Consider the following 26,217-nt stretch of genomic DNA (forward strand, 5'->3'; position numbering starts at 1 on the left):
GAGAGGATCCATTTGACTGGTCTATCCCAATGATCTAATGCCCATTAGTTTCCAAAGGGCACTTTGGGTTCCTCCTATAACTGTGTAAGGCAATTCTGCTGAGATGTTTGTTGTCCTCTGGGACCTGAAGGTAGTAGCAACCATAGACAGGGTTGCACCTAAGCAGTTTCTTGCTGTTTGTTGATCCTGGGGTGTTTAATAAATGGAAGCATTTAAATAAATGCCTTGTCTCTAGCTGTTTTTGCCAATGTCATGTGTTCAGGTATAGCAAGTGTGTTCCAGGTCCCATTAATTAAAAGTTGTCATTATACCACCTAGGAAGTCTTGTTAAGAGATTGATAGAGGTCCTAAGGTTAGAGTGTCTGTAGAACTCCTGCCAAGTTGTTTCTGGATGTTATTTATGTGACTTTGTCAGAGCAGTCATTTCTTTTTAAATTATTATTTTAAATAAAGTAAGGCGCCTGGGTGTTTTTCTGAGTCAGGTCAAGAAAGCTAATGAATATTTAGGACTTCAACTCATAGAAGCCTGTATAAATTTTACTATTTTCAGATCTCTCCTCTGCAAAAATCACAAGTGATGAGGGGAAAAGGGAATTATTTTATTAATTTAAATGAATTTAACCAGAGTTGCTGGGAATCTCTTGCAAAGATCGATCTCCCTGTGGAGATTCGGACCCTCACCACCCTTCAGGCTTTCCGCAAAGCCGTCAAGACCTGGCTGTTCCGGCAGGCCTGGGGCTGATGAGTTCCCAGCCCCACTTGAATTGTTGTGATTGTTGTGTAGCTTTTAATTTGTTTTTTGTATCTCCCCCTTCCCCACTTGTTTGTTAGCCGCCCTGAGTCCCTTGGGAATAGGGCGGCATACAAGTATAATAAACATACATACATACATACAAAGATTATAAAGCATTTGCAAAGGATTGTATTAACTTCAAAAATTCATCAACAATTATCATCTATGTAGTTTCCCAAGAAATTTGTTTCAGATGTTGGTTTGTTCAATCAGTAAATGGAAGTTCATATTTATTTCACAGTTTGAATACAAAGGCAATTTAGTCTTTTGAGATCTTTGCAGATAGGAAGAAAGCAATACATTCAGTGCTATTCCACAAAAATTAGAACAGTTCCTACAACCACAATAGCCTCATTGATCCCTTTTTGTGTGGTTGGAGAAGCAAGAAAGGCTGGCAGATGATGCTAATTGCCTGGCATAACTACTGATAGCCTTAACACTAACCCTCTGGACTTATATGTTGCATTGAAATATAATACTACCACTACTTCAAGCACCTGTGATGTCAGGCTGGCCACATAACCGTGGAAAAGTCTTCGGATACCACCCGCTCAATGGCCTTGAAATGGAGATGAGCACTGCTCCACTGACTAGTAGAATAAAATCCACAGGGACTACTTTACCTTTTACTTTACACCTAGAATTTCTAGTGAAAATTCCAAATATCCAGCCCAAACTATAGAAGAAAAATATGCTAACACGACAAAGGTAATTAATCACTGTAATCTGTAAACAAATGTTGCTGCCATTAGATCTGGAAAAAAAAGAGATAATATGAAAGTTCAGTATATGTTATAATCAATTGTTTGTATTTAAGTAGGATTTCAGCCTCATTAGTGAGAAAAATTACTTGAACAATTTTGGATCTTCCCCTTTGCCCTTTTACTCTCCCTTTTCCTGGGTAATTCATATGCAGAGGCTCAAATTACTACCAGCAAGAAACTGGAGAGATATATCCTGAGATCTGTGCCTTTTTTGTTTTAGGTTTTTTCCTTCTAAGTATCCATAATTAATAAATTTAGGAGCAAGAAAATGTTGAGTGAGATGAACAGCATCACGCTAGTCACATAATTAGAAACTTTTCTGTCTAGTTCAGTGATTGGCTTTGCAATCTGTCATCTAATGTTAGTTAATGAGTACTGGAGAAAATCTCACAAATTTAGTGGTATCCTGAAATAATCTCTTCTGATTTTCTTGGAATTGACCCATATTTTCAATATTACAGAATTAAATATATTGGGCAGATAACATGAAATTATCAAAAATGAAAGGATCATTTCAAATGTAAACTAAAAACATATAGACTATTTTTTGAGCTATCAGAAGAGCTGGGAATCTTATATGCCAAATGTGCCTATTCAATGGATACACTCTAAATTCTGGAGTGTAAGAAGTTGGATACTTTTAGCAACAAGCAGTTGCCCACTTCAAATAGTAAAGTGAGAATTTCAGTGAGAATTACAGTTCTTAATCCCAGAGACAATTTTTTCAGATCACCCAAAAATTTCAAGTGTTGAACAAAGCTGCATATTTTGTTTTCATATCTACTCATATCCTGGTAATCAAGGTTTTGTGGTATATATAGTACTAAGACAAGACAAGAAAAAAGTGGCCTTAAGTGATACAGCAGAATCCTTTAGAAGTCCCAAAACACTGCTGAATAGAATAAATGTTTTTTTTTAAGGACAAATGAGTTAAAGTGAGATTTGATTTATTTATGACTTATTTGTCTAGGACTGACACTACAGACACATTTGCTTTTTAAATTAAAAAAACATAATGAAACTTAACCCAGTGCAGAGAGAAAGAACTATATTGGAACAAGCATTTTACTTCCTAAGGCTTTGAAATTCTAAGAGTCTCGGCCCATCTTTACAATCTCAGTGTTTCTACTACTTCTACATCTGCATGAAATTGCTCCCAAAGCAAAGTCTTTTTCAGATTTGTACTTAAAGGATTGGATACATATAACATTCAGAAACCCTTTATTTGTCTAAAGAACTAGTCTCCTATAAAACTAAAAGTTGACATTACTTTAGATATTACACCAAACAATTATTTCAATAGCCCCAACAGCAAGTGACTGCATGCTTAGTTATAGGCACCTATTTATGCAAGTAAGCACACCTATCATCTAAACAATGCTACGTGCTTAAAATTATGTCTAGCAGAGATTGTGCAACATCAAGGCAGATTGAAACAATGAGCAAGTTATGTAAAAAGGAAGAAAATATCCATGCAGTGGATTAAAGAAATTACATGCACAAGTAATTAATTAAAACCATTACCACTAGAAAATTGGGGTAAAGGAAAAGACACAGTACAGTTGGATTATAATATAAACCTTCAGTTATATACAATTTGTAATTATACCATGCACATCATACATTTAGAGCAAAGTTCCAAATCCACTTTGTTTAAATAAATGTGATAAAAATAACTTATAACCAACCTTGTGATTGTAAAAAAGTTTTTAAAATGTTAGTGGTGTGAGATGAAGCAGATACTAGAAGGGGCTGAGCAAGATTTCTATTGGAAACATAATGCAGAGAAACAAATTGCAAGAATATATATTTATGGATTAAGTACTTCAGCCTCTAAATTGTTATGAAATACAGTATAAGCTACAAATGTCTGGCTATATTTTAATTAGGAACTGTAATCTTTAAGTAATTTTTATGTTATTTATCAAAGACAATTATAACTTACTGACAAAAAAACCAGGTCTTAAAATCTATTTTCAAGCCCAATAAAATGCAAGGTTTATTTCTCTATGGCTTTTGCCTGACATTATCAAGGCAGAGCAATCCAGTGTACTGCATGCAAACTTTAGCCTAGTGATGTTATATGCCTACAGTACTATCAAACATGAAAGGATTCATATGATCAAACACAAGCTGAAATAGCAGATGAAAGAAACTGGAATATTTACAGATTTTATGAAATGGAGCTAAGAATTTTAAGTTGCCAGAACAAGAGAAATACAAGTGCACACACTCACAAATATATTAGAAATCTAATATATTAGAAATCTAATATATTAGAAATTAGAATTAGAAACTATATATTTGGAATATCCAAGGGAAAACGTATTTAAGTGACATTTCAAATAAATAATTTTGGTTTGCCAAAAAGAAACTGAACTAGAGTTTTTGAGGTTTACTAGAGTATGATGATGTTGAGGTAGAAGTATGCCCTCTACTGCTTGATCTAAACACAATTTAAGATGTAAGCTGTCCTTAGATGCTTGTGAATGTACACTCCTACTACCAGAATGAAAATTTAGAATTAAATTTTAACTGAATGGATTAAGTTCTACTTTTTTCAGAGCTATCAAGTGTTTTGTAGAAATAAAATTGATAAGACAAAAATCTCCCATAAATGAAATTTGAATTAATGGATTTTTAAAATTCATTCCCTTGCCTACTTCATCTCTCCTCCCATCCAATTACACCCCCATGAGCAATTATGCTTGGTCCTTGTTGAAATACCTGTGACTTCACTTACCTGTTTTTCTTGAGGGGAAGGGTTTTCAATAAAACCTCTTGCAATACTATTTGGGGAATTTATGAACTCACCTTCATAATTGAATGTCAACAGTAAATGGCAATCTCATTTTCAACTCAAACATGGTATTTCATGGAATGCTAATATAAGATATTTATTTACTTTCTGCATTATTCCATTATGCTAGAATTCAAAACTTGTAATATTGTAAGTTAAATGTATAGTTTGCATTTATATTTAATGAATGCTAAACCATTCAATGGGAGAAGAGAGACCCTTGTTTTTAGATACAGAATCGTATGAGGGAGCTTCTGAAAAGCATGGGTTATATAGGTGCAATGGGAAAAAAGAACTGTCCAAAAATTGGTGATTTCTCTAAAACGCATTTACCCAACATCAGAGAATTCTCATATATTGTCCAGAAACAAATTACCATTTGAAGAGACTTTTTGGTAAATGTGCAAAGGGGTTTAGGACCTTTCAGCAATTAATATTGTTTAAGAACTGTATGATTTTTTTTTCAAAGTGAGATAGGAATGGGGTGAAAGCAAACGAATTTAATATAAAGGTGGAACCTTACTGTTAATGTACACAATTCATAACTATTTTATTTTTTATAATCAAAGTGGGACTATTGAAGCAATTTCATAGGTGTAGTTGTAGCATGTTAAGATACTCAAATTATCTTCACTTCAAATTGTAAATGAAGTGCCCAATCATAATCTGACAGTTGAATAGACTATCATATCAGTGTTTAAAATAGTCTCATTTTATCAGATCAAAGAACAAAATCTATCTTTTAATACAAATACAAATAACGCATAACTAAAGCATATATATCCACTTTATTCCAACATGGTTTCAGAAAAATTTAGAATGAAAATTTAGAATCATAGAATTACAGGGCTGGAAGGAACCTTAAATCTATGGAAATGAAAAGAAATGACTTAAGTCATGGCTAGAAAGAACATGATTTAAAGAATGGGCAGCCTATTTGCTGGGTGATCTCTCTTGCAACTCACTATGGCTCCCAGAATGAATAAAACCATATTTAAAAAACGTTATCCCCAATTTTTTGATGGCAGAGCAGTTTAACACTTGCAGAGCATAATGGCAGATGTCTTAGAAACAGGCATTAAAATCAGTCTGACCCAATACACAGCATTGTTGGGGTAAAAATGGGAAGTAGGAACTTATTCCACTCCATCTTGAGTTATACAAAATAAAAGTGAGATATAAATCTAATAAACTAAGAAATTAACAGACAATTATTTTTCCTCTCCATTAAATTTATAATTTTGCAAGACACAAAATCTCAAAACTATATTATTAAGCCAGTTGTTTAATTTGAATTACAGACTTAAACATATCACTATACCACTGGGTTACCTCTACAGATGAACGGGATTCCCTGGATGCTTGCAATAATATCTTTTGTCAGATACAAGTAGAAATGTCCTGTTTATCGATGATTACTTGATCATATAATAAAACATGTAATATATATACAGGAATAAGTTCAGACATATTGCCTTTGTTTTAGTGCCAAGTAATATTTATTTTCATGAAGGCTAATCTAGAAAAAAAAATCACCAGAAAAATAATTTGTATACTGGTAGTCCTTGACTTTAAGTTGGTTTTGTCTAATTTTACATATTTTCTTGTCACAGATAAGTGAATCACTACAGTTAACTTTATAACATGGTTTTTAAGTGAATCTGGTTTCCCAATGTATTTAACTTGTCAGAAGGTTGCAAAAGGGGATTATATGACCCCAAGGCACTGCAACCTTTATAAATGAGGCAGTTGCCAAGCAACTGAATTTTGATCATGTGATCATGGGGATGCTGCAATGGTAGTGTGAAAAACAGTCATAACTCACTTTTTTCAGTGTTGTAACTTTGAACAGTCACTATGAATTGTTGTAAGCCGAGGACTACTCGTATATTGTAAGATCTTCAAGAAATCAAAGATGCTAATCTTTCAAGATTTCTCCATGGAATGTTCAATTACATTGATTCCAACACCTTCAAATAAGTAGTATAGCTCAAAAGGAATTATAAAAATAAGATGGAACCCTCAGATTTGATTAGAGGCAGTTCTTTGGTTATGACTACTAGTTCAGCGACTATTCAGTTACAATGTCTCTAAAGGAGATTTATCATCATTCCTCAGAGTACTGGCCATTAGTGTCACTATGGTCATGTGATCATGATCTGGCTACTCCATGCCCAGCTTCTGATTATGGCAGTGACCTGAGGCTCCCTGCCAACTTTTCACAAAATCAATGGGGAAACCAGCAGTAAGTCACTCCTGATGCTTTTTCAACCAACCGCATTCCATAATGCTCACGCCCAGCACACTCCCTGCCAACAGCTCTCACCCACTGGCCTGCTTGCCTGGGACTTTTCCCTCTTCTGGCTCAATGACCCACACTCTTGGGATTATGACAACAATCAGGCCTAGAGGATTGCCATTACTAAACAAAGTGGTTACCTGATGTTGCACTTTGGCTCCATAACCTGAAACTACATATAAGTTTGAAAAATCTGTAACGCAAAATTCAGAACATCTATTGCAGCTAATTTGTAAATTCTTATGGAAATACAATTTAAAAAGAACAAATGACATGTAATAGACATGCCAATGTGAGATAAAATTCTAATTTACTGCACATAAATGAATTTAGCACTAAAATAATTTACTTTTTTGATTTATAAATTACTCCAATATTGATTACCAGAATAAAATCATCTGGAAATGCAATAAATTTTTCATACTTGGTAGCAATCTCATAGATCTCAACGATTTTGAAAGACAATTCAGCTCAATATAAAGCAAATATTAAATATTAACTGTTCTTCCTTGCCATTTTTCTGTGAGGCTTAACAAAGCCTTATATTTCCACAAAGTATACAAGTTTAGCTGTGAATATGACAACAACTGCCAGAATACTATGTGCTTTTTAAATTACATATAATTTCTTCTTTAGAAGATTAACAGATTAAGCTGTGGAAGTATGGATCAATGGCAAAAGTAACTTCCTCTTTAACAAACAAGTCCCATAAAGAATTTAATCTGGAAACTACTTTTATGCTACCATATAATTCCACGTGGACTTGTATAACATCCTAAATTTGGATTTTCCTTAACATAAGGATTTAAAACATTAGATTTTGACTGATTCATTATAAGAGTAAACAAAGACAGAAACTCCTATTGTTTATTCTAATTGAGGGTTTTTATCATGTAAGCTGTCTTTATATACTAAGTATTTATCTACCTTTAAAAACAGTTAAAACTGGTTATATACATTATATTATATTATATATAGCAATATTAATTTAATGATTGAAAATTCTTACTAGGTTTTGTACAGCTTGTAAATCTTAACATTCTTTTCTTAGTTGCACTTAAACAAATGAATTGCATCCAAATGTTACCTGAAAGAACTGAAGGAGAATTCATTATTGAAGTTCCATATCCATCAATGATTCAGAATTTTTCAATTTTAAAATTCAAAATATTAAAACATTTAAATAATATAAATTATAAGCATGGTCTCAGATTCATAAGATCTTGTACTCTCTAGGCAATAACAATTTTGTATCTTTTAACAAGAATTTAATGTCTTCAGTTTGCAGTGGGTGGCTTTGCATCTCATAACAGTCATTTTGTTTCCCCCTTTGGACAATTTAAATTCCATCTATTCAAAACATCAATGAAAAAATGCTAGTTAAATATTTGGGGAATGTTATTATTTTACATATTTGTTGAAATATATATTTTTTCAATAATGTTGACCCCTAGGTCTGGACTATATGCCAATGTGTAAGTTAATGTTTTACTGAAATTTTATTTTCAGTTTGATCTACTTTTTCAGATGAGGATCATGTGATCCCATGGGAAAACTTAGTTTTATAAGTAGTTATAGTCAACTGGTTTCCCAAGTTTTGAATTCAGTATCTCAAGTGAATTATCAAAAAGCCTTAAACAAATGGAATACAAAAATAAGTTAATACATAACTTAGACTGTTACTGATTTTGAGAAACAAATTTATACCTGGCATATACTAGCCCTCCCCAAAACGGTGTCCTCCAAATGTATTAGACTACCAGTTTCATAATTCTTAGTTGCCATGACCAGATATTGGGAATTATAATAACTGAAATACAATTTGCATAGAGGGTGCCATGTTGGGGTAGGCTGGCATATACAGTAAAGAGCGGAAGAAACACAGAAGGCATTGGTATGGGTTATAAAAGCCCTTTTATAAAGCCATTTTTAAACAAAACCAAAAAGTTTACAAAAGAAAAAAAGATACAGAAGAATAAGTTGCTTAATATATTCAAAAAACAAAAACAAACAAAAACAAAACAAAAAAGGGAAAGAGAGAGAGAGAGAGAGAGGAGAGAGAAAATAAGGGTGACACAATTCCAACATGCTGAACAATAAAGGGTTCTTTTCCATGTTCTCTTTTAATACAAAATACAAGCCAAGGGTACACATATTTAAAACAGAGCTCAATAATTGATATGCAGTCCTGGGAACCCTTCAATAAAAAGCAAGGCAGGAACTTTTTTTTTAATTGCAAGTACATACAGAGACTGGAATATGTAAAATTAAGTAGCACGAAAGACTGTCACACAATTCTACCAATGCATGTTGCATCTATAATTCACGAACATGGTTAACAATATCATGTTCACTTCAACCCCCCTCCCTTTTGAAATTCATTTTTATATAAAGCATTACATTCAAACTGATCCTTAGTACCATGCTGCAGATTTCATTGTCAACAGACTGACAACTTTATTGGTTATTCATCATGACTAGTGGCCTTGGTACCGCATTTGAATATATGCTTTCCAATAATCCGGACAGATTTAGAACCCATCAAAATAGCTAATTCCAAGACAAATATCCATGATATTTAATTCAATCAATTTCTATCTGATACAAAGAGCACTTGCTCATTTGTCAGTTTCTATAATGTGGGAACTGTTAGGGTTTGACTGTGCCATGTTCCTGATAAACAAATTATGTAAAACTCTTATATACAATTTTTGTAATAATTGTTTCTCCAGCAGTAAACCACAAATTTCTAACACACATTTTGTCAGACTGACACTCATGCATGCGTACACACATGCGCTTTCATTTCCACTCATACAAGATACTTGAAGGGTTTTTATGTTATTGTGGCTATAGCAAGTTTATGTTCTGCCCCAATGCTGTATTCTCAATTTAAAAATCCCTACCCAGGTATAGAAAATGTATACACAATGGTATTTTACAATCATACCAGACATGCTCTAACTGATGGAACCATTCCACTGTTTGGAACAGCACATTTGGGTCAACAGATCTTTTTAAAAAAGGTTAACACATCAAATCAAAATGTAGTGACTCCTTTAATAGACTCAAAATAGAGAAGCACTTGCTTTAAATGTTAGAAGAGTTTTTAAACAGAAAATAATGAAGTGTAAGTCCTTCAGCAAAGCAGTAAACTGAAGAAAGTGGAAAGAGATACTCCAGCCAAATGTCAGCTTAGTTTTGCTTATAAATTTTGGGCCCTGAAAATCATCACAAGTACATCCATATCTAGCTTTTACACTGTGAATTTCACACAAGAGGAGTTAATCCCAGACTCCAACTGAAATTGAGGGGGTGGTATTGGTGGAAAGAAAGAAAGGAGAGTTTCAGTAACAGGAGGACCAAGGTTGAGACCAAGCCATTCAGATCCAGTCATTTAATCGAAAAGGGGAAAGAGTTAAATCTCCCCCAAAATACTAATATGATTTACCAAATACCTAAAATCATGGGAATTGATTTCCTTTTATTTTATAAAATCATGTGTCAACATTATGATTTGTTATAAAAAATAAACACTCCACAGAAAAATTACATAAAGCAAAAGCACCAATTTCTACAGCTCATAAATTTCCAGCATGTTATAGCATTTCTTCCTTAGCTCTAGTTAAGCTGTCTCATATACTTGAGTAATGCTTTAAAAATCAGTCTAAAAGTATTAACAGTTTCAGTATTTGGTGCAGGCAATTACAATTGAGTATATTCAACATTTATATCACATCAACCACCCAAATGCATATACATTTCTTTCTCCCCCCCCCCAATATATTTCAACATGATTTTTTAATACCAGATCAAACCAGTCATTATGCCCCTGCATTTTGTTTGATCTGTGGTAGAATAATATACCGAAGAGAAGTCATCGCAAAGAATGTATCTAAATATTATCCTTTTACAGTGTGCAAGTTATTTCTTCAGTATTATAGCCACCATTACCTGTTCAGGCCTCAAAGGTAATGTGTAAATACACACCTCTCAAAACTTGACTGAAATTTTATGTATACCCCTGTTGCGATCACATTTATATATGAAGCAATAACTTAGATACACTAAACTTATTTGCTTTTGGTTTTTCAGCAAATGCAAGAAATACTTAATTAAAACTACGTCAAAAAACCTGCCATTCCCAGGATGCAACCAATATAGTGTGATTAGCGCCCACTGGAATATTACCTATTTGTTTATCTGGCAACACTTGTTCTATGGAACAAAGTAATAAACTAATATAGCTATTGAATCCCTAAAATACCTCACATAAAAGCAATATGCACAGAGAGACAGAAGACTGCAAAATAGAATGAAATATTTAAAATATTACTTTGTTGCTTTGTTGTGAACAGTAGGGGAAAAATTAATGTTCAGTCTCTGTATTGGTTATCAAATGGAAAAAGGCCAAACTACTATCTGAATTAAGAGATTTCAGGAACCTTGAAAATATTTTTGTCTAGGAGTTAAATGCAAGGATCAGTGAAAGCACAGCATTTGATTTAGGATTAAGAAATTCAATTGCCATCATTTATCTGGAAGAAAAACAGAGGAAGAATCTAAATGGCAACCCAATTCTTATTACACAGTTGTATCTGTTAGCTAAAGCTCAAAAAGAAAAAAATGCATATTATATAAAACCAATCTGAATCAGCAGCAAAAATATATATTGCTGGCTGACCATAATAATTACGAGGTAATCACTTCAATACCTGCACATTTGGATCAACTGCATATACTAGGTCACCAAGTAATTAATTTGTAGGATGCGATAAGACTGTTTTGAACTCAGAATTCAGACATAATACTTAGCTATAACCCTTCAACATTTAAATTTCAATTAAATTGGCAAAAAATACTCCGCTCAAATTAGCTTCTGTCCAAGGAGAAACTCAAAGCATTTTCACTTTCTAGATGTTGTTCAAAAATTATTAAGCCAACATCTAGATCAAAGATATCACTTAAAGCCAAGATGTGTGTATTATTTTGCTAAACGACCCAGATTTATATTTGAACCAATCACAGACACAAGTAGCATTGCTTTAAATAAAAAAGGGAGGATAAGCCAAGTATTTTTGAAAGACAAAATTGTACTTTGTTGGGTTTGTGAGTATGTATGCACATGTGAGAAAGAGAAAACCAAAATTATGCTTCATTTTCACTTTGGCTTTGTCATACTTATTATATAGACCTAGACTACTAAGAGAATATTTTGGGGGTTGCTATCCATTTGATTTTTTATAAATTTACAGTATATAAGCAGAAATATTACAGTATATAAGCATAGATACTAAAATGTTAATTCTGTCAGGATTGCTGTTGTATCAATCATGTCTTCCAGTTTACACCCTGTTTCTTGTTTAGCATGGGCATCCTGCTTCTGCTAACCAAAAATAAGGCTTGGTTATGAACCAGGACTCACTCTTCAGAAAGGGAAGTAAACAATGAAGGGTATGGTAAAAACACATTATGTTATAGAAGCAGGGTATTCCAACTTTGTGAAATATATTTAAATGAATACCCAGTGGTTGAAAAAGATACTGTGTAATCACTCATTCAGTGCATTGATCAAAAATTTTAAAGCAGTAATTCCAGCTTCCAGAATTTCTCAATGAAATCAAACGTAATAGAAAGAAAGCAGAAAAAGCACAGAAATTTCAGAATAAGCTATAAGGATATTAATGCATTTTAGTCAATGGAAATCTTTGTCCTAAATCTTTGTCCTAACAAAGGATATAAATGGTATGAACAGGTATGACCTTCTCAAATCCTGGAACAGATCAGACTAAATTGTTACTAAAATAACCTTGGCCACTAAGATAAACAGTGGAAGCCAAAAGATTCAGAGTATTAGAACTTGCAATGCATAATGGAATTCAAAATAATTCAGTTACAAAAGGTGGGTTTACGTCAATAAAAATGCTATATGCAATAATCTATTCGTTTTAGATTCAATTAAGCAAATTGACTTCTCAGCTTTGGAAAATCTATTCTATTTGTTAACAATGATCTCCAAGGGTCAGCTTCAATCTTATTGCTTAACAGCTGTAGTAAGCTTTCAAAAATATATCTTTAGTTAGCTGTTAATTTAAATCTAAATGGCTTTCAGGTTTGTTGGGGAGAACGGAATGGCCAATAGAGACTGTGACATCAAAACATAAAGGTTTTTTTAAAAAAACAAAACAGAAGAATTGTACTATTAAAACAACTAAAGTAAAAGTGGCATTCACAGCCCAATAGTTAAGCCACAACCAAAACCATGTTCTACCCCTAAGCATATCCTCTTTTCCTTACTCTCTCTCAAAAAAGTTTCTCTCCCACACCACCGTTTAATCTTCACCAGACTGGACTTCATCTTCAGACCCTTCATCCCCAGATTTGTCTGGAGGAGGACTAACTGATTTCTTCTTTTGTGGAGGACTTTCAGGTTCATCATCATCATCTTTTGGGGATGGGTTTTTTTCTTTTGATGTCTTTGAAGCTGTGGAACGACCGCCCTTTCCTTTGCCCTTTACCGGACTAGGTGTAACTGAAGAAAAGCATCAGAACAATAGTAAAATATTTGATTATTACATCACATGTTTTAATGGTGAAGATGCCCATACTCCAAATCAAAGGGATTTTTATTTATTAAATTTATTCATTTCAGTTTATAAAGCTTTGGTATCCAAAGCAACTCTATATACTGCTTTCTAATCATCTAATAAATTATATTAATTCTATTCTAGCACTATTATGAAAACACGCAGGATCCTTATTTAGCAAAGAATCAGGTTGAGCTCATACTATCTATATTTTAATAGCACAGGCAGCCTATGAGTAATTTTTCTGACACTAAGTTTTGGTTGACAATGTTTGCCTTCCAATTTTCCATAACATTAGCAGCAAAAAGCTAATAATGAAAGCAGTTTCAGTAGGGCTTTCTACTGCAAATGTAGAAGGCAACAGCATTTTTGAGGATAAATAGACATATTGATAGGAAATAAAGTACAATTCTATACATTTTTCATTGAAGCTGAATTTTAATAAGTAATATGTAACCAAATAAGTATTGTATATTTGAAGATATACGTAGTTCTGTAGGTATCTGTACATGTCAAAATGAGCAACACTGTTCTCTTTTGAAATAGAATGAAAATAATACCACTTGAAGGATCTAAAAGACACTAATATCACTTGTTTTAATCAGCACTGGCAAGTGGTCTGAACATAATACTAACAATGATAACATCAGAAGAATCCCATCCAAATCCAATCAGAATTTTCTGATTCTTTGAAAAAGAAATAATGCACAAATGAACTTTTAGTAGTCTATTCAATTATATCACCCACAAATCTGGATTTAACATTGAGAATTTGATTGATATCCTTCTAAACACACACAAGATGAAGAGCTGAGAAAATATAAATACTTGCAAACAACACATTTCATTCTGTTATTCTTAATGGATGTAAAATAAGAACTTTTGAAGCAAGCTAAGCTCACCTGTAGCCTTTAGTCTTGGTTTAGGCATTTTCTTTTCTTTCCTTTCTGGTTTCGATTTCTTAGCCACTTTTTTATTCTTCTTTTTAGAACTGCCATAGTCACTATCATCATCATCTTCCGCAAGGAAGTCTTCATCGCTGGCAGAATCTTCTGTGCAGAGAGAGAGGAATGAAATGTCTCTAAGAAGAGCTGTTCTTGTTCACTTGGAAGAGAGACAGAATGAGGGAGAGAGTCTGGTAGGTTGATCAAGAGATAGGAGTCAGTATTCTTGGCTTCTATATCCTGTAACACACTTGCTAGAATTTGGAGAAATCACAACTTCTTCGCCTCAGTATTTCCTCCTGTAAATTTGCTTTAGAGCTTGTGATAAGTAGTATTATTATTTAAAATAGCAGTTGCATAGGCAAATTTCTTTCCCTCAAAAGCAATTAAGGCTCAAAGCCTGACTATTTTTACAATAGCTGTTGTAGTTCTACATCAAAGCCCTTCCCAGTCTGTCATGATTCCTTTCTTGTTCAATATGGTCTTCCATCTTGTAGCAAGTTGTAGAAGTGCCCTTTGCAGTCAATATCAGTAACTTATTATATAGAAAGAGTATCTTATTCTTCCTAAAACAGACTTCCAGGTTTTGAATCCAGGTTTCCATGATTCTAGTTCATCAGTTCACACATTCACTGGGTTTCTGTTTATTTGATACATTCACTAAAAATTTCTCATGGCTCCCCACCTTTCACCATTTAGAGCATGCGTCTATCAATTTATACAACAGACAAGTTAGAAAGCTGTACTGCAGATATTTTAACATAAATTCGTTTTTAAACTTTTGGTTTATTCTAACTAACTGTGAAGATAAAGATTTGAAGCCTGTCACTGTATCATGAAGCCAGATAAGATAGTACTTGTAATAAAATTAGACTGTTCAGACTATTGCCCAGTGCTGAAGGTAAAACAGTGATGAGTGGCATTTTTATATTCTTTGCATTTTTCTAGCAGAATATTACCTAAAAATTGCCATGGTCTGAAAAGTTTTTATGTCCTGAATTTTAGGGATAGAATATTTTTTAATCCTCTTTGCTGCCAATAGACATCCTGGACATCGAATATATCAACAATGAAATGGATGTCATATTTAAAAAGATAAAATATCATGTTTGATTGTCTGAACAATTAATGTGGACACCATATCAATCATGGCTGCAGACTGACAATTTATTCTTACGTTCCATATATCTATACATGCGCCTCTGAATGTCACTTACTTTCCTGAAATGTTGTCTCTTCCTCTTCCTGATCTTCCTCCTCACTGCCCACATCATCCATTAGCATTTCTCTTTGCTTGGACGCAGCTTTGGATGCTGCTTGCCGCTGCTGACGCACATTTTTGTGGTCTTCTTTCTCATCCTCACTATCCTCTGTTATAAAATCAGAAAAATCACTAAATATTGTTTGTTCTATATACATTTCCAACAGGCAGAAATAAATAGGTAGAAATAAAAGTCCAACTTTCCATAATGGAGTGTAGTTCACTTAATTCTACCTGTATCTAATAGTTGCAATTTGTAATTATTCTAAATATGATTTATGCAAAATAATCCTAGTATTTCAACATCCAGCATCAATTGTCATCTACATTATACTATATGTCAAAATCAAAGATAATTATTACTCTTTATCCACTTCTATTTCCTTCATTTGAGCTGTGGTGGTGGAGTGGTTAGAGTGTAGTACTGCAGGCTACTTCTGCTGCCTGCAATTTGGCAGTTCGACTCTCACCAGACTCAAGGTTGACTCAGCCTCCCATCCTTCCGAGGTGGGTAAAAAGAGGTCCCATATTGTTGAGGGCTATAAACCACTTAGAGAGGGCTGTAAAGCACTGTGAAGTGGTATATAAGTCTAACTGCTATTGCTATTTGGCTTTTTGAACTAAGCCAAACCTTTATATGAGGTTTGAACCACATGAACAAGAGTTAAGATATTATACTAAGTAAATCAGAACCAAAACAGTGGGTAGAGATATCAAAATAAACAAAACAGGCAACATACAGTTTAATTTTTATTTTATTCATCTGTATGTTATGACATATTTTTTTGTTTATCTTCAACATGCCTCAGATCAAGAAACAGCTTGATTTAGTTCTGATTTTACCAATTTTCTTTCTTTCTTTCTTTCTTTCATTCATTCATTCATACATACATACATGTTTACATACAAGTACATACTGTACTTCAAATTAATTAAATTCCAATGATTTGTTTAAGATTTCATGAAACATTACCTGAAATTATCTGCCAATCAATCATGTATCACATAATTATTAAATGATGTTATCTTTTAAACACATCATTGGAAGACATTACCTGCAGCCCTTTTTCTAGATCTGGAAGCAGCTTTTTTGTTCTTCTCAGGCTTCACTTTTTTTCCTTTTTTGTTCTTTTGAGAACTTTCGTAGTCACTATCAGCTTTACCATCATCTGCTCCTATATCATCCTCACTGCCAAAATCTTCATCTGAAAAAAAAAGATGGAATAGTAGTAGTAGTAGCAGTAGTAGTAGTACTTGGTTGATACCCAGTAACAAGTACTTGGAAGGTACTTGGTTGATACCTAGGACACTGATAGCAACCTATATCAACCATTAGCAACAGTTAGTGGTATTTGTGATGTTTAATGAATAAAAGAAATAATAATAGAAATATTCTTAGAAATTGGCTATAGCAGCCATGGGAAGGTTGTGCTTACTCCTAAACACCCCCAAATAGGATGGCTCTACTCAGTGTTGAAGAATGCAGAGAGTTGTAATTCAGAAATAGGTTTCCTATCTGCTACATAAAAACAAATCACATGGTACTAACTATTCAAATATTAATTTCACATATCAGAAATAAGTAGATGATTTAAACCAAAAAGCATTAAAGATTTCATGTAATAGTAAAAGTGAAATCATTGATTACATACTCTGATCAAACTGCCATCAAATTACAAAAATGGTATAGTTACCAGCTGAATGTGAATCATCTCTCTTTGTCTTCATGTCCTTTTCTGAGTCTTCACTATAAAAAGGAAAACAATTTAAAAATATTTCCAGAAAGATTGCTGTGATGATATTACACTCCCAGAGAAGCAACTAAATTGGTTAATGGTCATAATACAGAATTGTATTAATTTTATTAATTTGATCAATGAATGAATGAATCAATCAATCAATCAAAAGAGCCGAGGTGGCGCAGTGGGTAGAGTGCAGTACTGCAGGCCACTTCAGCTGACTGCTAGATCAGCAGTTCAGCGGTTCAAATCTCACCGGCTCAGGGTTGACTCAGCCTTCCATCCTTCCGAGGTGGGTAAAATGAGGACCCGGATTGTTGTTGGGGGCAATATGCTGACTCTGTAAACCGCTTAGAGAGGGCTGAAAGCCCTATGAAGCGGTATATAAAAATCTGCTATTGCTATTGCTAATCAAAAGCTAATTTTCAATTCTATCACTCCTTTACGATGAAAAATTGGATAATGAAGGGAACGTGCAGCTTAACTGTGAAATCTGAGTTCTAAGGATGTATTTGTCTGAAGTTCATAGAGTCATAACTTTCTACATAAAGTCTGATTTACAGAGAAAGCAAAAGTTTTAATAACTTGGCAAAAACATTTCTGAAAAAATGCAATTTAGGAATTCCAGCTGAAAATTAAATTGGAAATATTCAGATTTTATTCAATAAGTTCCTAGTGTGTATCTTATACTCACTACCAGTTTTAATTTTTCTTATTTAAGACTAGAAAAGAAAGGAAGTGCTTCTTAATATTCACTTTTCACATGACTTAAAATCAGGAAAAGAACACATCAACTTGGTATAAACTAGTTTGTTAAGATCTTTCAATGAAGTGCCCTGCCAACATGCCAATGACTCTTCACATCCCTTTCATGGTTACACCAATACTGGAAAATTGTCAACCTATGATCTGACCTGTCTACAATTCATCCTAGGTTGTTTCAGTAAATTTTTCTTCACCATGGATTCTCTGCTGCCTCAACTATTTACACATTTGAAGATTGTAAGTGCTTCCTCCTTCATCTTTCCTGATGGAATTGGAAGGAACATACTTTAATAGAATTTTAATAATTTGGGCAAACATAAATTTTATACAAAATTTTAATATCCCTTTATGGTGCTTAAATCTTGTATTGATGTATTGTGATATGAAATGGAAAAAGTTAAGTTATTGGATAATTTTCATATTTAGGTGGTGCCAAATGATTTTGAACTGACAACTCTTCTGCTTACAATAAGAAAAACAGGGCAGAATTAATAAGTTTTTCTGAATCCGTCCTCACCTCATACATACCTCATATATATCATGCTTTATGTATCATTCCCTAGCCTATTTTGCATTAGCAGTACAGGTAATCCTTGACTATAACCATTTGTTTAGTGCTCATTCAATGATATGCTGAAAAAAGTGATTTACAACTGGTCCTTGCGCTTACAATTGTTGTAGCTACCCATCGCCAATTGATCAAAATTCTGGTGCTTGGCAACTGGCATGTATTTACCATGATTACAGCACCCTGGGCCATGCCATCAGCATTTACAACTTTCCCAACCAGCTTCTGACAAGCAAGGGCAATGGGAGAAGACAGATTCACTTAACATTGGCAGTTAAAAAAATCATAAGTTTGGGCACAACTCACTTAATGACCACCTTGCTTAGCAATGGAAGTTACACTCCCAATTGTGGTTGTAAGTTGAGGACTACCTGTACAATCCATTTTTACTGCTTAGTATTCACTACAAAATATACTTTTGGATATCTCTAGAGGCAATATTTGCTATTTTTAATACTCCTTAAAATGTTGTGAATGATAAAACCATGAGGTGGAAATATCACCATTGCTTCAGGTGGTACTAAAACTCAATAAGTGAATGCTATTTTTTTTCCTTTAAAACATAGGAAATTATTGTCTCCTATATTTCCTCCTCTTAATGTTTATTCTCTAAATGTATATTTTGCAAACACTCATTTCTTCTATTGAATTTTTCATTGCCTAGTTTCACGGTCAATTAAAATAATTAAAAGGTAGAATCATATTATATTAGGTTCTAATCACACTATATAGGGCTTTAGTCAGACCCAATTTGGAATGCTGTGTCCAGATCTGGAGACCTCCCTTTAAATAAAAACATATTGATATGGTTGAGTAAGTCCAGATATGAATAACAAAACAGTACAAGGTCTGAGGGACAATCAGGAGAGATTGGAAAAACTGAATATGAACAGTCTAGAGGTCAGAAGGGGAGAAATAACTGAACCCCTAAAATATATTAAGAGGCTGAATAAGCTTCTAGATTTCTATATAACCAAACATCAAGAAACTGATAGGGAATTTAAAAAGTAATGTTTGAAAAGATTACTTCACAGATAAAATAATAGAAGCTTGGAATCAACTTCCAGCAGAGATAATAATCAATTATCAGTAACTGAGTTTAAACTTGCTTGGGATGAAGTCATGTCCATCCAATAAAAATAATCAAGCAATCCCAAAAAATACCTCAAAGGACAACTTCAATGGACCACTAGGTCTTTTTCTGCCATCCATTTTCACTATTTCTATGTGTGCACATGCACACACGCTGCAATTCTAAAACAGCGTAATTAATCCAATCATGTAGAAATAAATACTCTAAAGTTACATTAAGACCAAAATAAAAGATTAATATCAAGTATTAAAATATGCTTAAAAGTATTATGATTTTGCAGGTCTCGGATATCGTGAAAGCAAAGCATGAATTGGAAAGATATGCCTGATAGTTGTGATGAACTATTGCCCACAGCAACCAGTTATAATTGTTGATAGTAAAGGAAACTAGGAATGGTAGTTCAACAACAAGTAGAACTTTTATCTTTCCATGTTCAATGTTACAAAATTTTAAAATTCAAAACTTTCTAATTGGACACAATTTTTAGGTTAGTAAACATTGATATAGAATTCATACTTTCTTTAAGGTAAGCTAATAGAATATATAGCCTCTAGATACACAAGCAGAGACAAATGCCACACACCAAATCTAACTACTAGAAAACTATATCCAGCTTACCTGTCCTCCTGAGAATTTTTTCCAGACCTCCTCTTATTTTTTGCGTCTCTTGGTGATGAACGCATTTTCTTTGCTGGAGGGGCTGAATCCCTACCATATTCTTCATCTACACAGTAAACAAGATTAAGCAGAATTAATAAATGATTTACAAATCTGTCAGTTTAACTTTAAAATCGCCATTATATATACTATTCTAACAAAAACAAAAGATTAAATTTTGATCAGAAGTACTGAAAATTCAGAGTTCCTTTTTTTTAAAAAATAGCATTTTATAGACTGCTGTTATTTATTTTGCGCAGTTTTAAATTTGCTATATTTTCTTGCATTTATAAGTGAGTGTGTGAGTGAGAATGAGCTGGAAAGAATACTGAGAATATATTAAACAAAATTCAAATAAAAACAAAGATATTCAAAAGGGTATCTCCAGTTTAAGTAAATAAGGATAATAATATATGCAAGCAGAGGTAAAGTGAAGAATGCCAAGGCAAAAACCAAAGAAAAAACCCCACATACAAACGAAACAATAAACTCTAAATAAAGCAAAGCAGACCCCTACAAAACAAAACCTTAAACACACTTAAATTGGCAGCTTGAGATTGAGCTCACTGAATGAATGAAAAAGTCTATTAAAATTATGATAGTTAAAAATATTGGCCCAATATAGGCAAATGTGAAAAAATGCCATATTGGACATTATTAGGAAAATTAAAAATGTAAAATTATAATACTTGCATGCTAATCTCTGTTGTAATTACCCTGACAATGAACTGAAGAAAGCATCAAGGATTTCATAGTTCAACACTGAGTTACATAAATTTTGTTTTATTATTAAGCTCTTGTTTCTTATTTTATAAAAATCTAATACAATTTATAATTAAAACGAAAAGATGTCAATAATTTGGAATTTTACTATGTTTTGCCTTACTAAAAATACAATAACAATTCTGGTCACTATGAAATTACAGGAGCATGCCATTTTTCTATCCAAGAAAGGAAATAAACTGTATAGGTTCCAGAAATGTTAACAGATAGCCATTTCTGAGCCAACACAATAAACTTTCTAGAATCATAGAAACTAAGAAGCTTTATCTAAAAAGATCTAGATAAACACCTCAAAGTATCACTTAAATATAGCCCCTGACTAAAATATGCAATATTTTTCAAACATTTGTTTCCCGTTGCTTTTCATAATTGTAGAAACGTTTTGCTTAGGAATTGATAGTTACCTGCATCATCTGATTCCTGAAACTGTGAGTAGTCTACTACTTTTCTGTTCCTGAAATAGAACAAAAAAGTATTAACTTGGGGGACACTGAAAAATGACACCACATAGAATTGACCTTTAATATAAAGAAAACACATAAATATTAATTATAGTTGTCATAATTCAGTATTCCATCATCTGAGATTTTGACTAATTAAAAAAAAGATTTGGTCAATAAAGGTAAACATATATTTTGGAATATATAAATAGTTTTTCTCCATTAATTCACCCAGATAGAAGTCTTGCAGGGAATTCAGATGACGTAAAGGGAGTACTCCTTAGTTCCTGCAGGATGTAAATACATGATATACTCTCATTGCTCTCTATATTCAGAAATGTCTAAAGTTCCAGCAGTTGATCAACAGAAACAGTTTATAATACAGCTAAGACTTGCCTCTGACTGATGCTGTAGGTCTAATTAGCAACACTAATTAGGATTCCAGGATTAGTGAATATTTGAAAATATTTATACGTAGTCTAGCAATATGGCAATCATATAACTGAAGAGAGCAGAAATACTATTGTACATCTTTTTAATTTCATATAGCTAGGGAATGAACTATTGTATATCAAAATTCCAACAAACTTCATATCACAATTTATTCTTCAAAACAAACACGGTTGGAACTGAAAATCACATATTAAACTCTTGAATATTTTTTCTAAAAAAAATGTGACCATTCTAAAACAAAACAAAATTTGACTTGCTCTGATGTATAAATGCACCCATTGTAAAAAGAGGTTATAATTTGTAATAGGTAGCAAAAAATAATTTCATATGCTTTATACATATTCCCGAACTATAACAAAAGTTTAGGTATTCAAAATTCAGATAACATTCTTAATTCGAGATATTTAAAAAACAAATCTGACACTTTGTCCAGTGATTTAACTATATAACTATATATAACTATATATAACTATTTATCAGCACACACAAACACACACACACACAGTGACACAACCCCTGGTATGCCCAAATATGGGAGGAAGCTTACTGCTTCCATTCTCTGTCTATCGGCTCATCACAAGAGACCATCCAGACAGAAACCCAATATTTTTACTGTTGCCTTTGTTACATTTGTGTTGTATTTTTTTTTATATATATATATATATATATATATATATATATATATATATATATATATATATATATATATATATATATATATATATATATATATATATAAAAAATGGTCATTTTAAATTTACAACCACAATTGTGACTGGAATTTCTGTTGCTAAACAATGCAGTTGTAAAGTAAGAAAATCACATGACTACATTACTTAGTAATTATAATATCCTGACAATCGTGGTTAACTAAGAATCACTGAGTGACGAAAGCCGTAAATAGGAGCGTGGAATGCATGGGGGGTTGAGAGAATCCTTGCCCTTTTGACTGCCCTCCAGTGGCACTTGGCAGCAGTGGAAGAACTGGAATAGAAGCCTGGTCTTTCAGCAGTCTCATTTCAGGAAACTTAACTTCAGCCCCAGCACTGCTACTGAGAAATAATGCTTTAAGCCCACATTGTGGCATACCACACCAGCATCTCTGCACAGTCAAAATTGTTTCACACAGCCTTTCTGTGCTCGGCAGATTCTCCTGCATCTGGATGATCTTTATCAGTTTGTTTGTTTTTTTGCCATCATGCGGTACACCACCTGTATTTCAGGCAGCTGCTGGCCCTATCAGGCCTTCTTTCTTGTCCAAATTGCACAACCCTATTCTCACAATCCTTCAGAAATCTTTTGGTCTTTCCTAGGCTATTTGGAGAATAAGCTTTGGACAATGGGACTGATATGGCTGGCTATGGAGAAGATAGCTAAGTAGGACTGCTGAAGGCCTTGAGCCTCTACTTCAGTCCCAGCCCTGGTATGGTCTCCAAAAGCAACTGTTCAGAGGCAACCAAAGAGCATAGCTGGGGTGGGGAGTGGTGGAGGAGGTGTGGGGAGTTGCAGCCTTCCTGCTGGCTGCCATTTGGATTTTGATCACATGGTCATGGGGTGCAGGAAGAACAGGGCACCAGATATAAATCCCTTTTTTCCCAATACTGTTGTAATTTTGAAGAGTTGTTAAACAACTTAATTCAACTTTAATTCAAGGACTGCCTATACACAATGGTACAAACTAGAGATATAAATTATTTTTCAAAGGATAGTGTTTGGCTACATTGACTGAGGCAATTAGGCCAGAATCATCTCACCCAAATGTTCATGGCCATGACTTTCTTGGGGTTGTGTATGATCTATTTTTGTTACAATTAATCACATGAAGATTTGCATCTTTATATGTTTGGAGTGCTTAAAATGTATTAAGAATTATATTATGTAAAAATCATAATCATTTGGCAATATTTTTAATATAAATTTACTATAAAATTATGACAGAACATGGCAATTTAATGATCATGGCTTCTCCAGCATCAAAAGATGATAAATTAAAAACTGGTTTTAATACAATATGTCACACACACACACACCTATGTATACAATATATGGGTCACTAATCTAGTATAATTTGTATAAGATAATGAAGAACTAATAATCATAATGGTACTAAGCAAATATCTTCACATAAATCTGCACATTTAACACAATGATGCATGGGTATATAACATTTCTACCTCTAAACTTTTTTAAAACTCTTTTCTACATAATGTTGACTTTATGATGTCACTGGTGCTCCAGAAGCCAATAAATGAAATGCTGGAACTTGTAATGAGCTGTGCACCCATTTCACAACTCTGCTATCTTCTGACTCCTCTTGTTCTCATAATTTCTGGGAGAAGCCTAGAGTTTGTTACTACCAACCATTTCAAAGCAAACCTATTTTCTCTGGGATACAGTTAGTCTTTGACTTATAATAGTTTGGTGATCATTCAAAATTACAACAACACTGAAAAAAATGACTTATGACTGTTTTTCATACTTATGACTATTGTGGCAATCCCATGATCAAAATTTGGACCTTGGTAATTGACTTGATATTTATGATGGTTGCAGTGTCCCAGGGTCATGTGATCACTTTTATAATTTTCCTACAAGCAAAGTCTAGGGAAAGTCAGTCATTTAACAAGTGTGGTAAGAATGGTCGTAAAATGGGGCAAAACTCATTTAACAACTGTTTCACTTAGCAATAGGAATTTTCGGCTCAATTGTGATCGTAAGTCGAGAGCTACCTTTTCTAGGAACAAGACAAATGGTCATCTCATTTCTTCAGTAGCCTCATCTGGCAGGAAATATATTGTAAAAATTATCTTTTGCAGACTGCACATTATTTGATTCCCCCTACTTATTTAACAGAGTAAATGCAGAATATATCATGCAAAATGCTGGACTGGATGAATCAAAAGCTGAAATTAAAGACTGCTGAGAGAAATATCAACTATCTCAGATATGCAAGATGATACCACTCTAATGACAGAAAGTGAAGTGGAAGTAAAAGTGGAAGTAAAGAGTCTCTTGATGAGGTGAAAGGGGAGAATACAAAAGTTGGATTGAAATTCAACATTAAATAGAAATGGTGTCAGATTTTATTTTCTTTGGCTCACTGCAGACGGTGACTGCAGCCATAAAATTAAAAGACGCTTGCTCCTTGAGGTGAAAAACTATGGCAAACCTAGACAGCATAAAAAAAAGCAGAGCTATCACCTTGCCGACAAAGGTCTATATACTCAAAAGCTATGATTTTCCCAGTAGTAATATGTAACTGTGAGAGTTGGACCATTAAGGAAGGTGGAATGCCGAAGAATTGATGCTTTCAAATTGTGGTGCTGGAAAGGCTTGAGAGTTCCTTGGATTGCAAAGAGATCAAATCAATTCTAAAGGAAATCAAAACTAATTGTTCTTTGGCAGCTGAAGCTCAAATATTTTGGTCACCTAGTGAAAAGAGACTCACTGGAAAAACCTGGATGTTGGGAAATACAGAAGGCAAAAGGAACACTGGACAGCAGAGGATGAGATGGTTAGAAGAAATGTCACTGATGCAATAAACATGAATTTGGGCACTCTGAGAGACAGTGAACTGGTGAACCTGGTGTGTTGAATGTTGATTTATTTTGAATGTTGGTTTTTTATTTATATGCTGCCCTTTTCCCCCGAAGGGGACTCAGGGCGGCTCACAACTCAACCAGGGAAGGGGGATACAAACAAAAAATTTAAAACGACACAAAAAAACAATGCATAATTAAAAACACAATAGTCATACCAATTCGAGACGGGGGCAACAGTTCTTTAGCCCCAGGCCTGTCGGAACAGCCAGGTTTTAAGGGCTTTGCGGAAGGCCTGGAGGGTGGTGAGGGTTCGAATCTCCACGGGGAGTTTGTTCCAGAGGGTCGGAGCAGCCACAGAGAAGGCTCTCCTCTGGGTAGTCGCCAGTCGATACTGGCCGGCGGATGGAATTCGGAGGAGGCCTAATCTGTGGGATCTAATCGGTCTAGTGGAGGTAATTGGCAGCAGGCGGTCTCTCAAGTACCCAGGTCCAATACCATGAAGGGCTTTATAAGTGACAACTAGCGCCTTGAAGCGTATCCAGAGACCAATAGGCAGCCAGTGCAGCTCGCGGAGGATAGGTGTTACGTGGGTGAACCGAGGTGCACCCACGATCGCTTGCGCGGCTGCATTCTGGACAAGCTGAAGTCGCCGAATGCTCTTCAAGGGCTGCCCCATGTAGAGCACGTTGCAGTAGTCCAGTCTAGAGGTCACAAGGGCGCGAATGACTG

At 34.0% G+C, this 26,217-nt stretch overlaps 1 protein-coding gene across 4 annotated transcripts in view; it reads right to left on the reverse strand.

Moving 5' to 3' along the window:
• Positions 1–989: 989 nt before the first annotated feature.
• Positions 990–26,217, reverse strand: part of NUCKS1 (nuclear casein kinase and cyclin dependent kinase substrate 1) — a 33,975-nt gene continuing 8,747 nt past the window's right edge. The window contains exons 2-9 of one of the 4 annotated variants that reach the window (XM_087720072.1): positions 21,458–21,507; positions 20,232–20,337; positions 17,143–17,195; positions 16,504–16,653; positions 15,405–15,557; positions 14,146–14,295; positions 12,954–13,188; positions 990–1,547 (exon numbers count right to left, since the gene is read on the reverse strand). In XM_087720072.1, coding sequence (XP_087576198.1) covers positions 12,989–13,188; positions 14,146–14,295; positions 15,405–15,557; positions 16,504–16,653; positions 17,143–17,195; positions 20,232–20,337; positions 21,458–21,507 — 862 coding nt within the window. In that variant the 3' untranslated portion in view covers positions 990–1,547; positions 12,954–12,988. Of the gene's footprint in view, positions 1,548–8,551; positions 13,189–14,145; positions 14,296–15,404; positions 15,558–16,503; positions 16,654–17,142; positions 17,196–20,231; positions 20,338–21,457; positions 21,508–26,217 lie in introns of those variants that run through there. The other 3 variants (XM_014069252.2, XM_014069251.2, XM_014069254.2) reach the window with 3 other exon arrangements.

This window comes from Thamnophis sirtalis, unplaced genomic scaffold (genome assembly GCF_051295495.1).
Source record: "Thamnophis sirtalis isolate CommonGarterSnake01/CBP01778 unplaced genomic scaffold, rThaSir2_p1.2 scaffold_7, whole genome shotgun sequence".
NCBI lineage: Eukaryota > Metazoa > Chordata > Lepidosauria > Squamata > Natricidae > Thamnophis > Thamnophis sirtalis.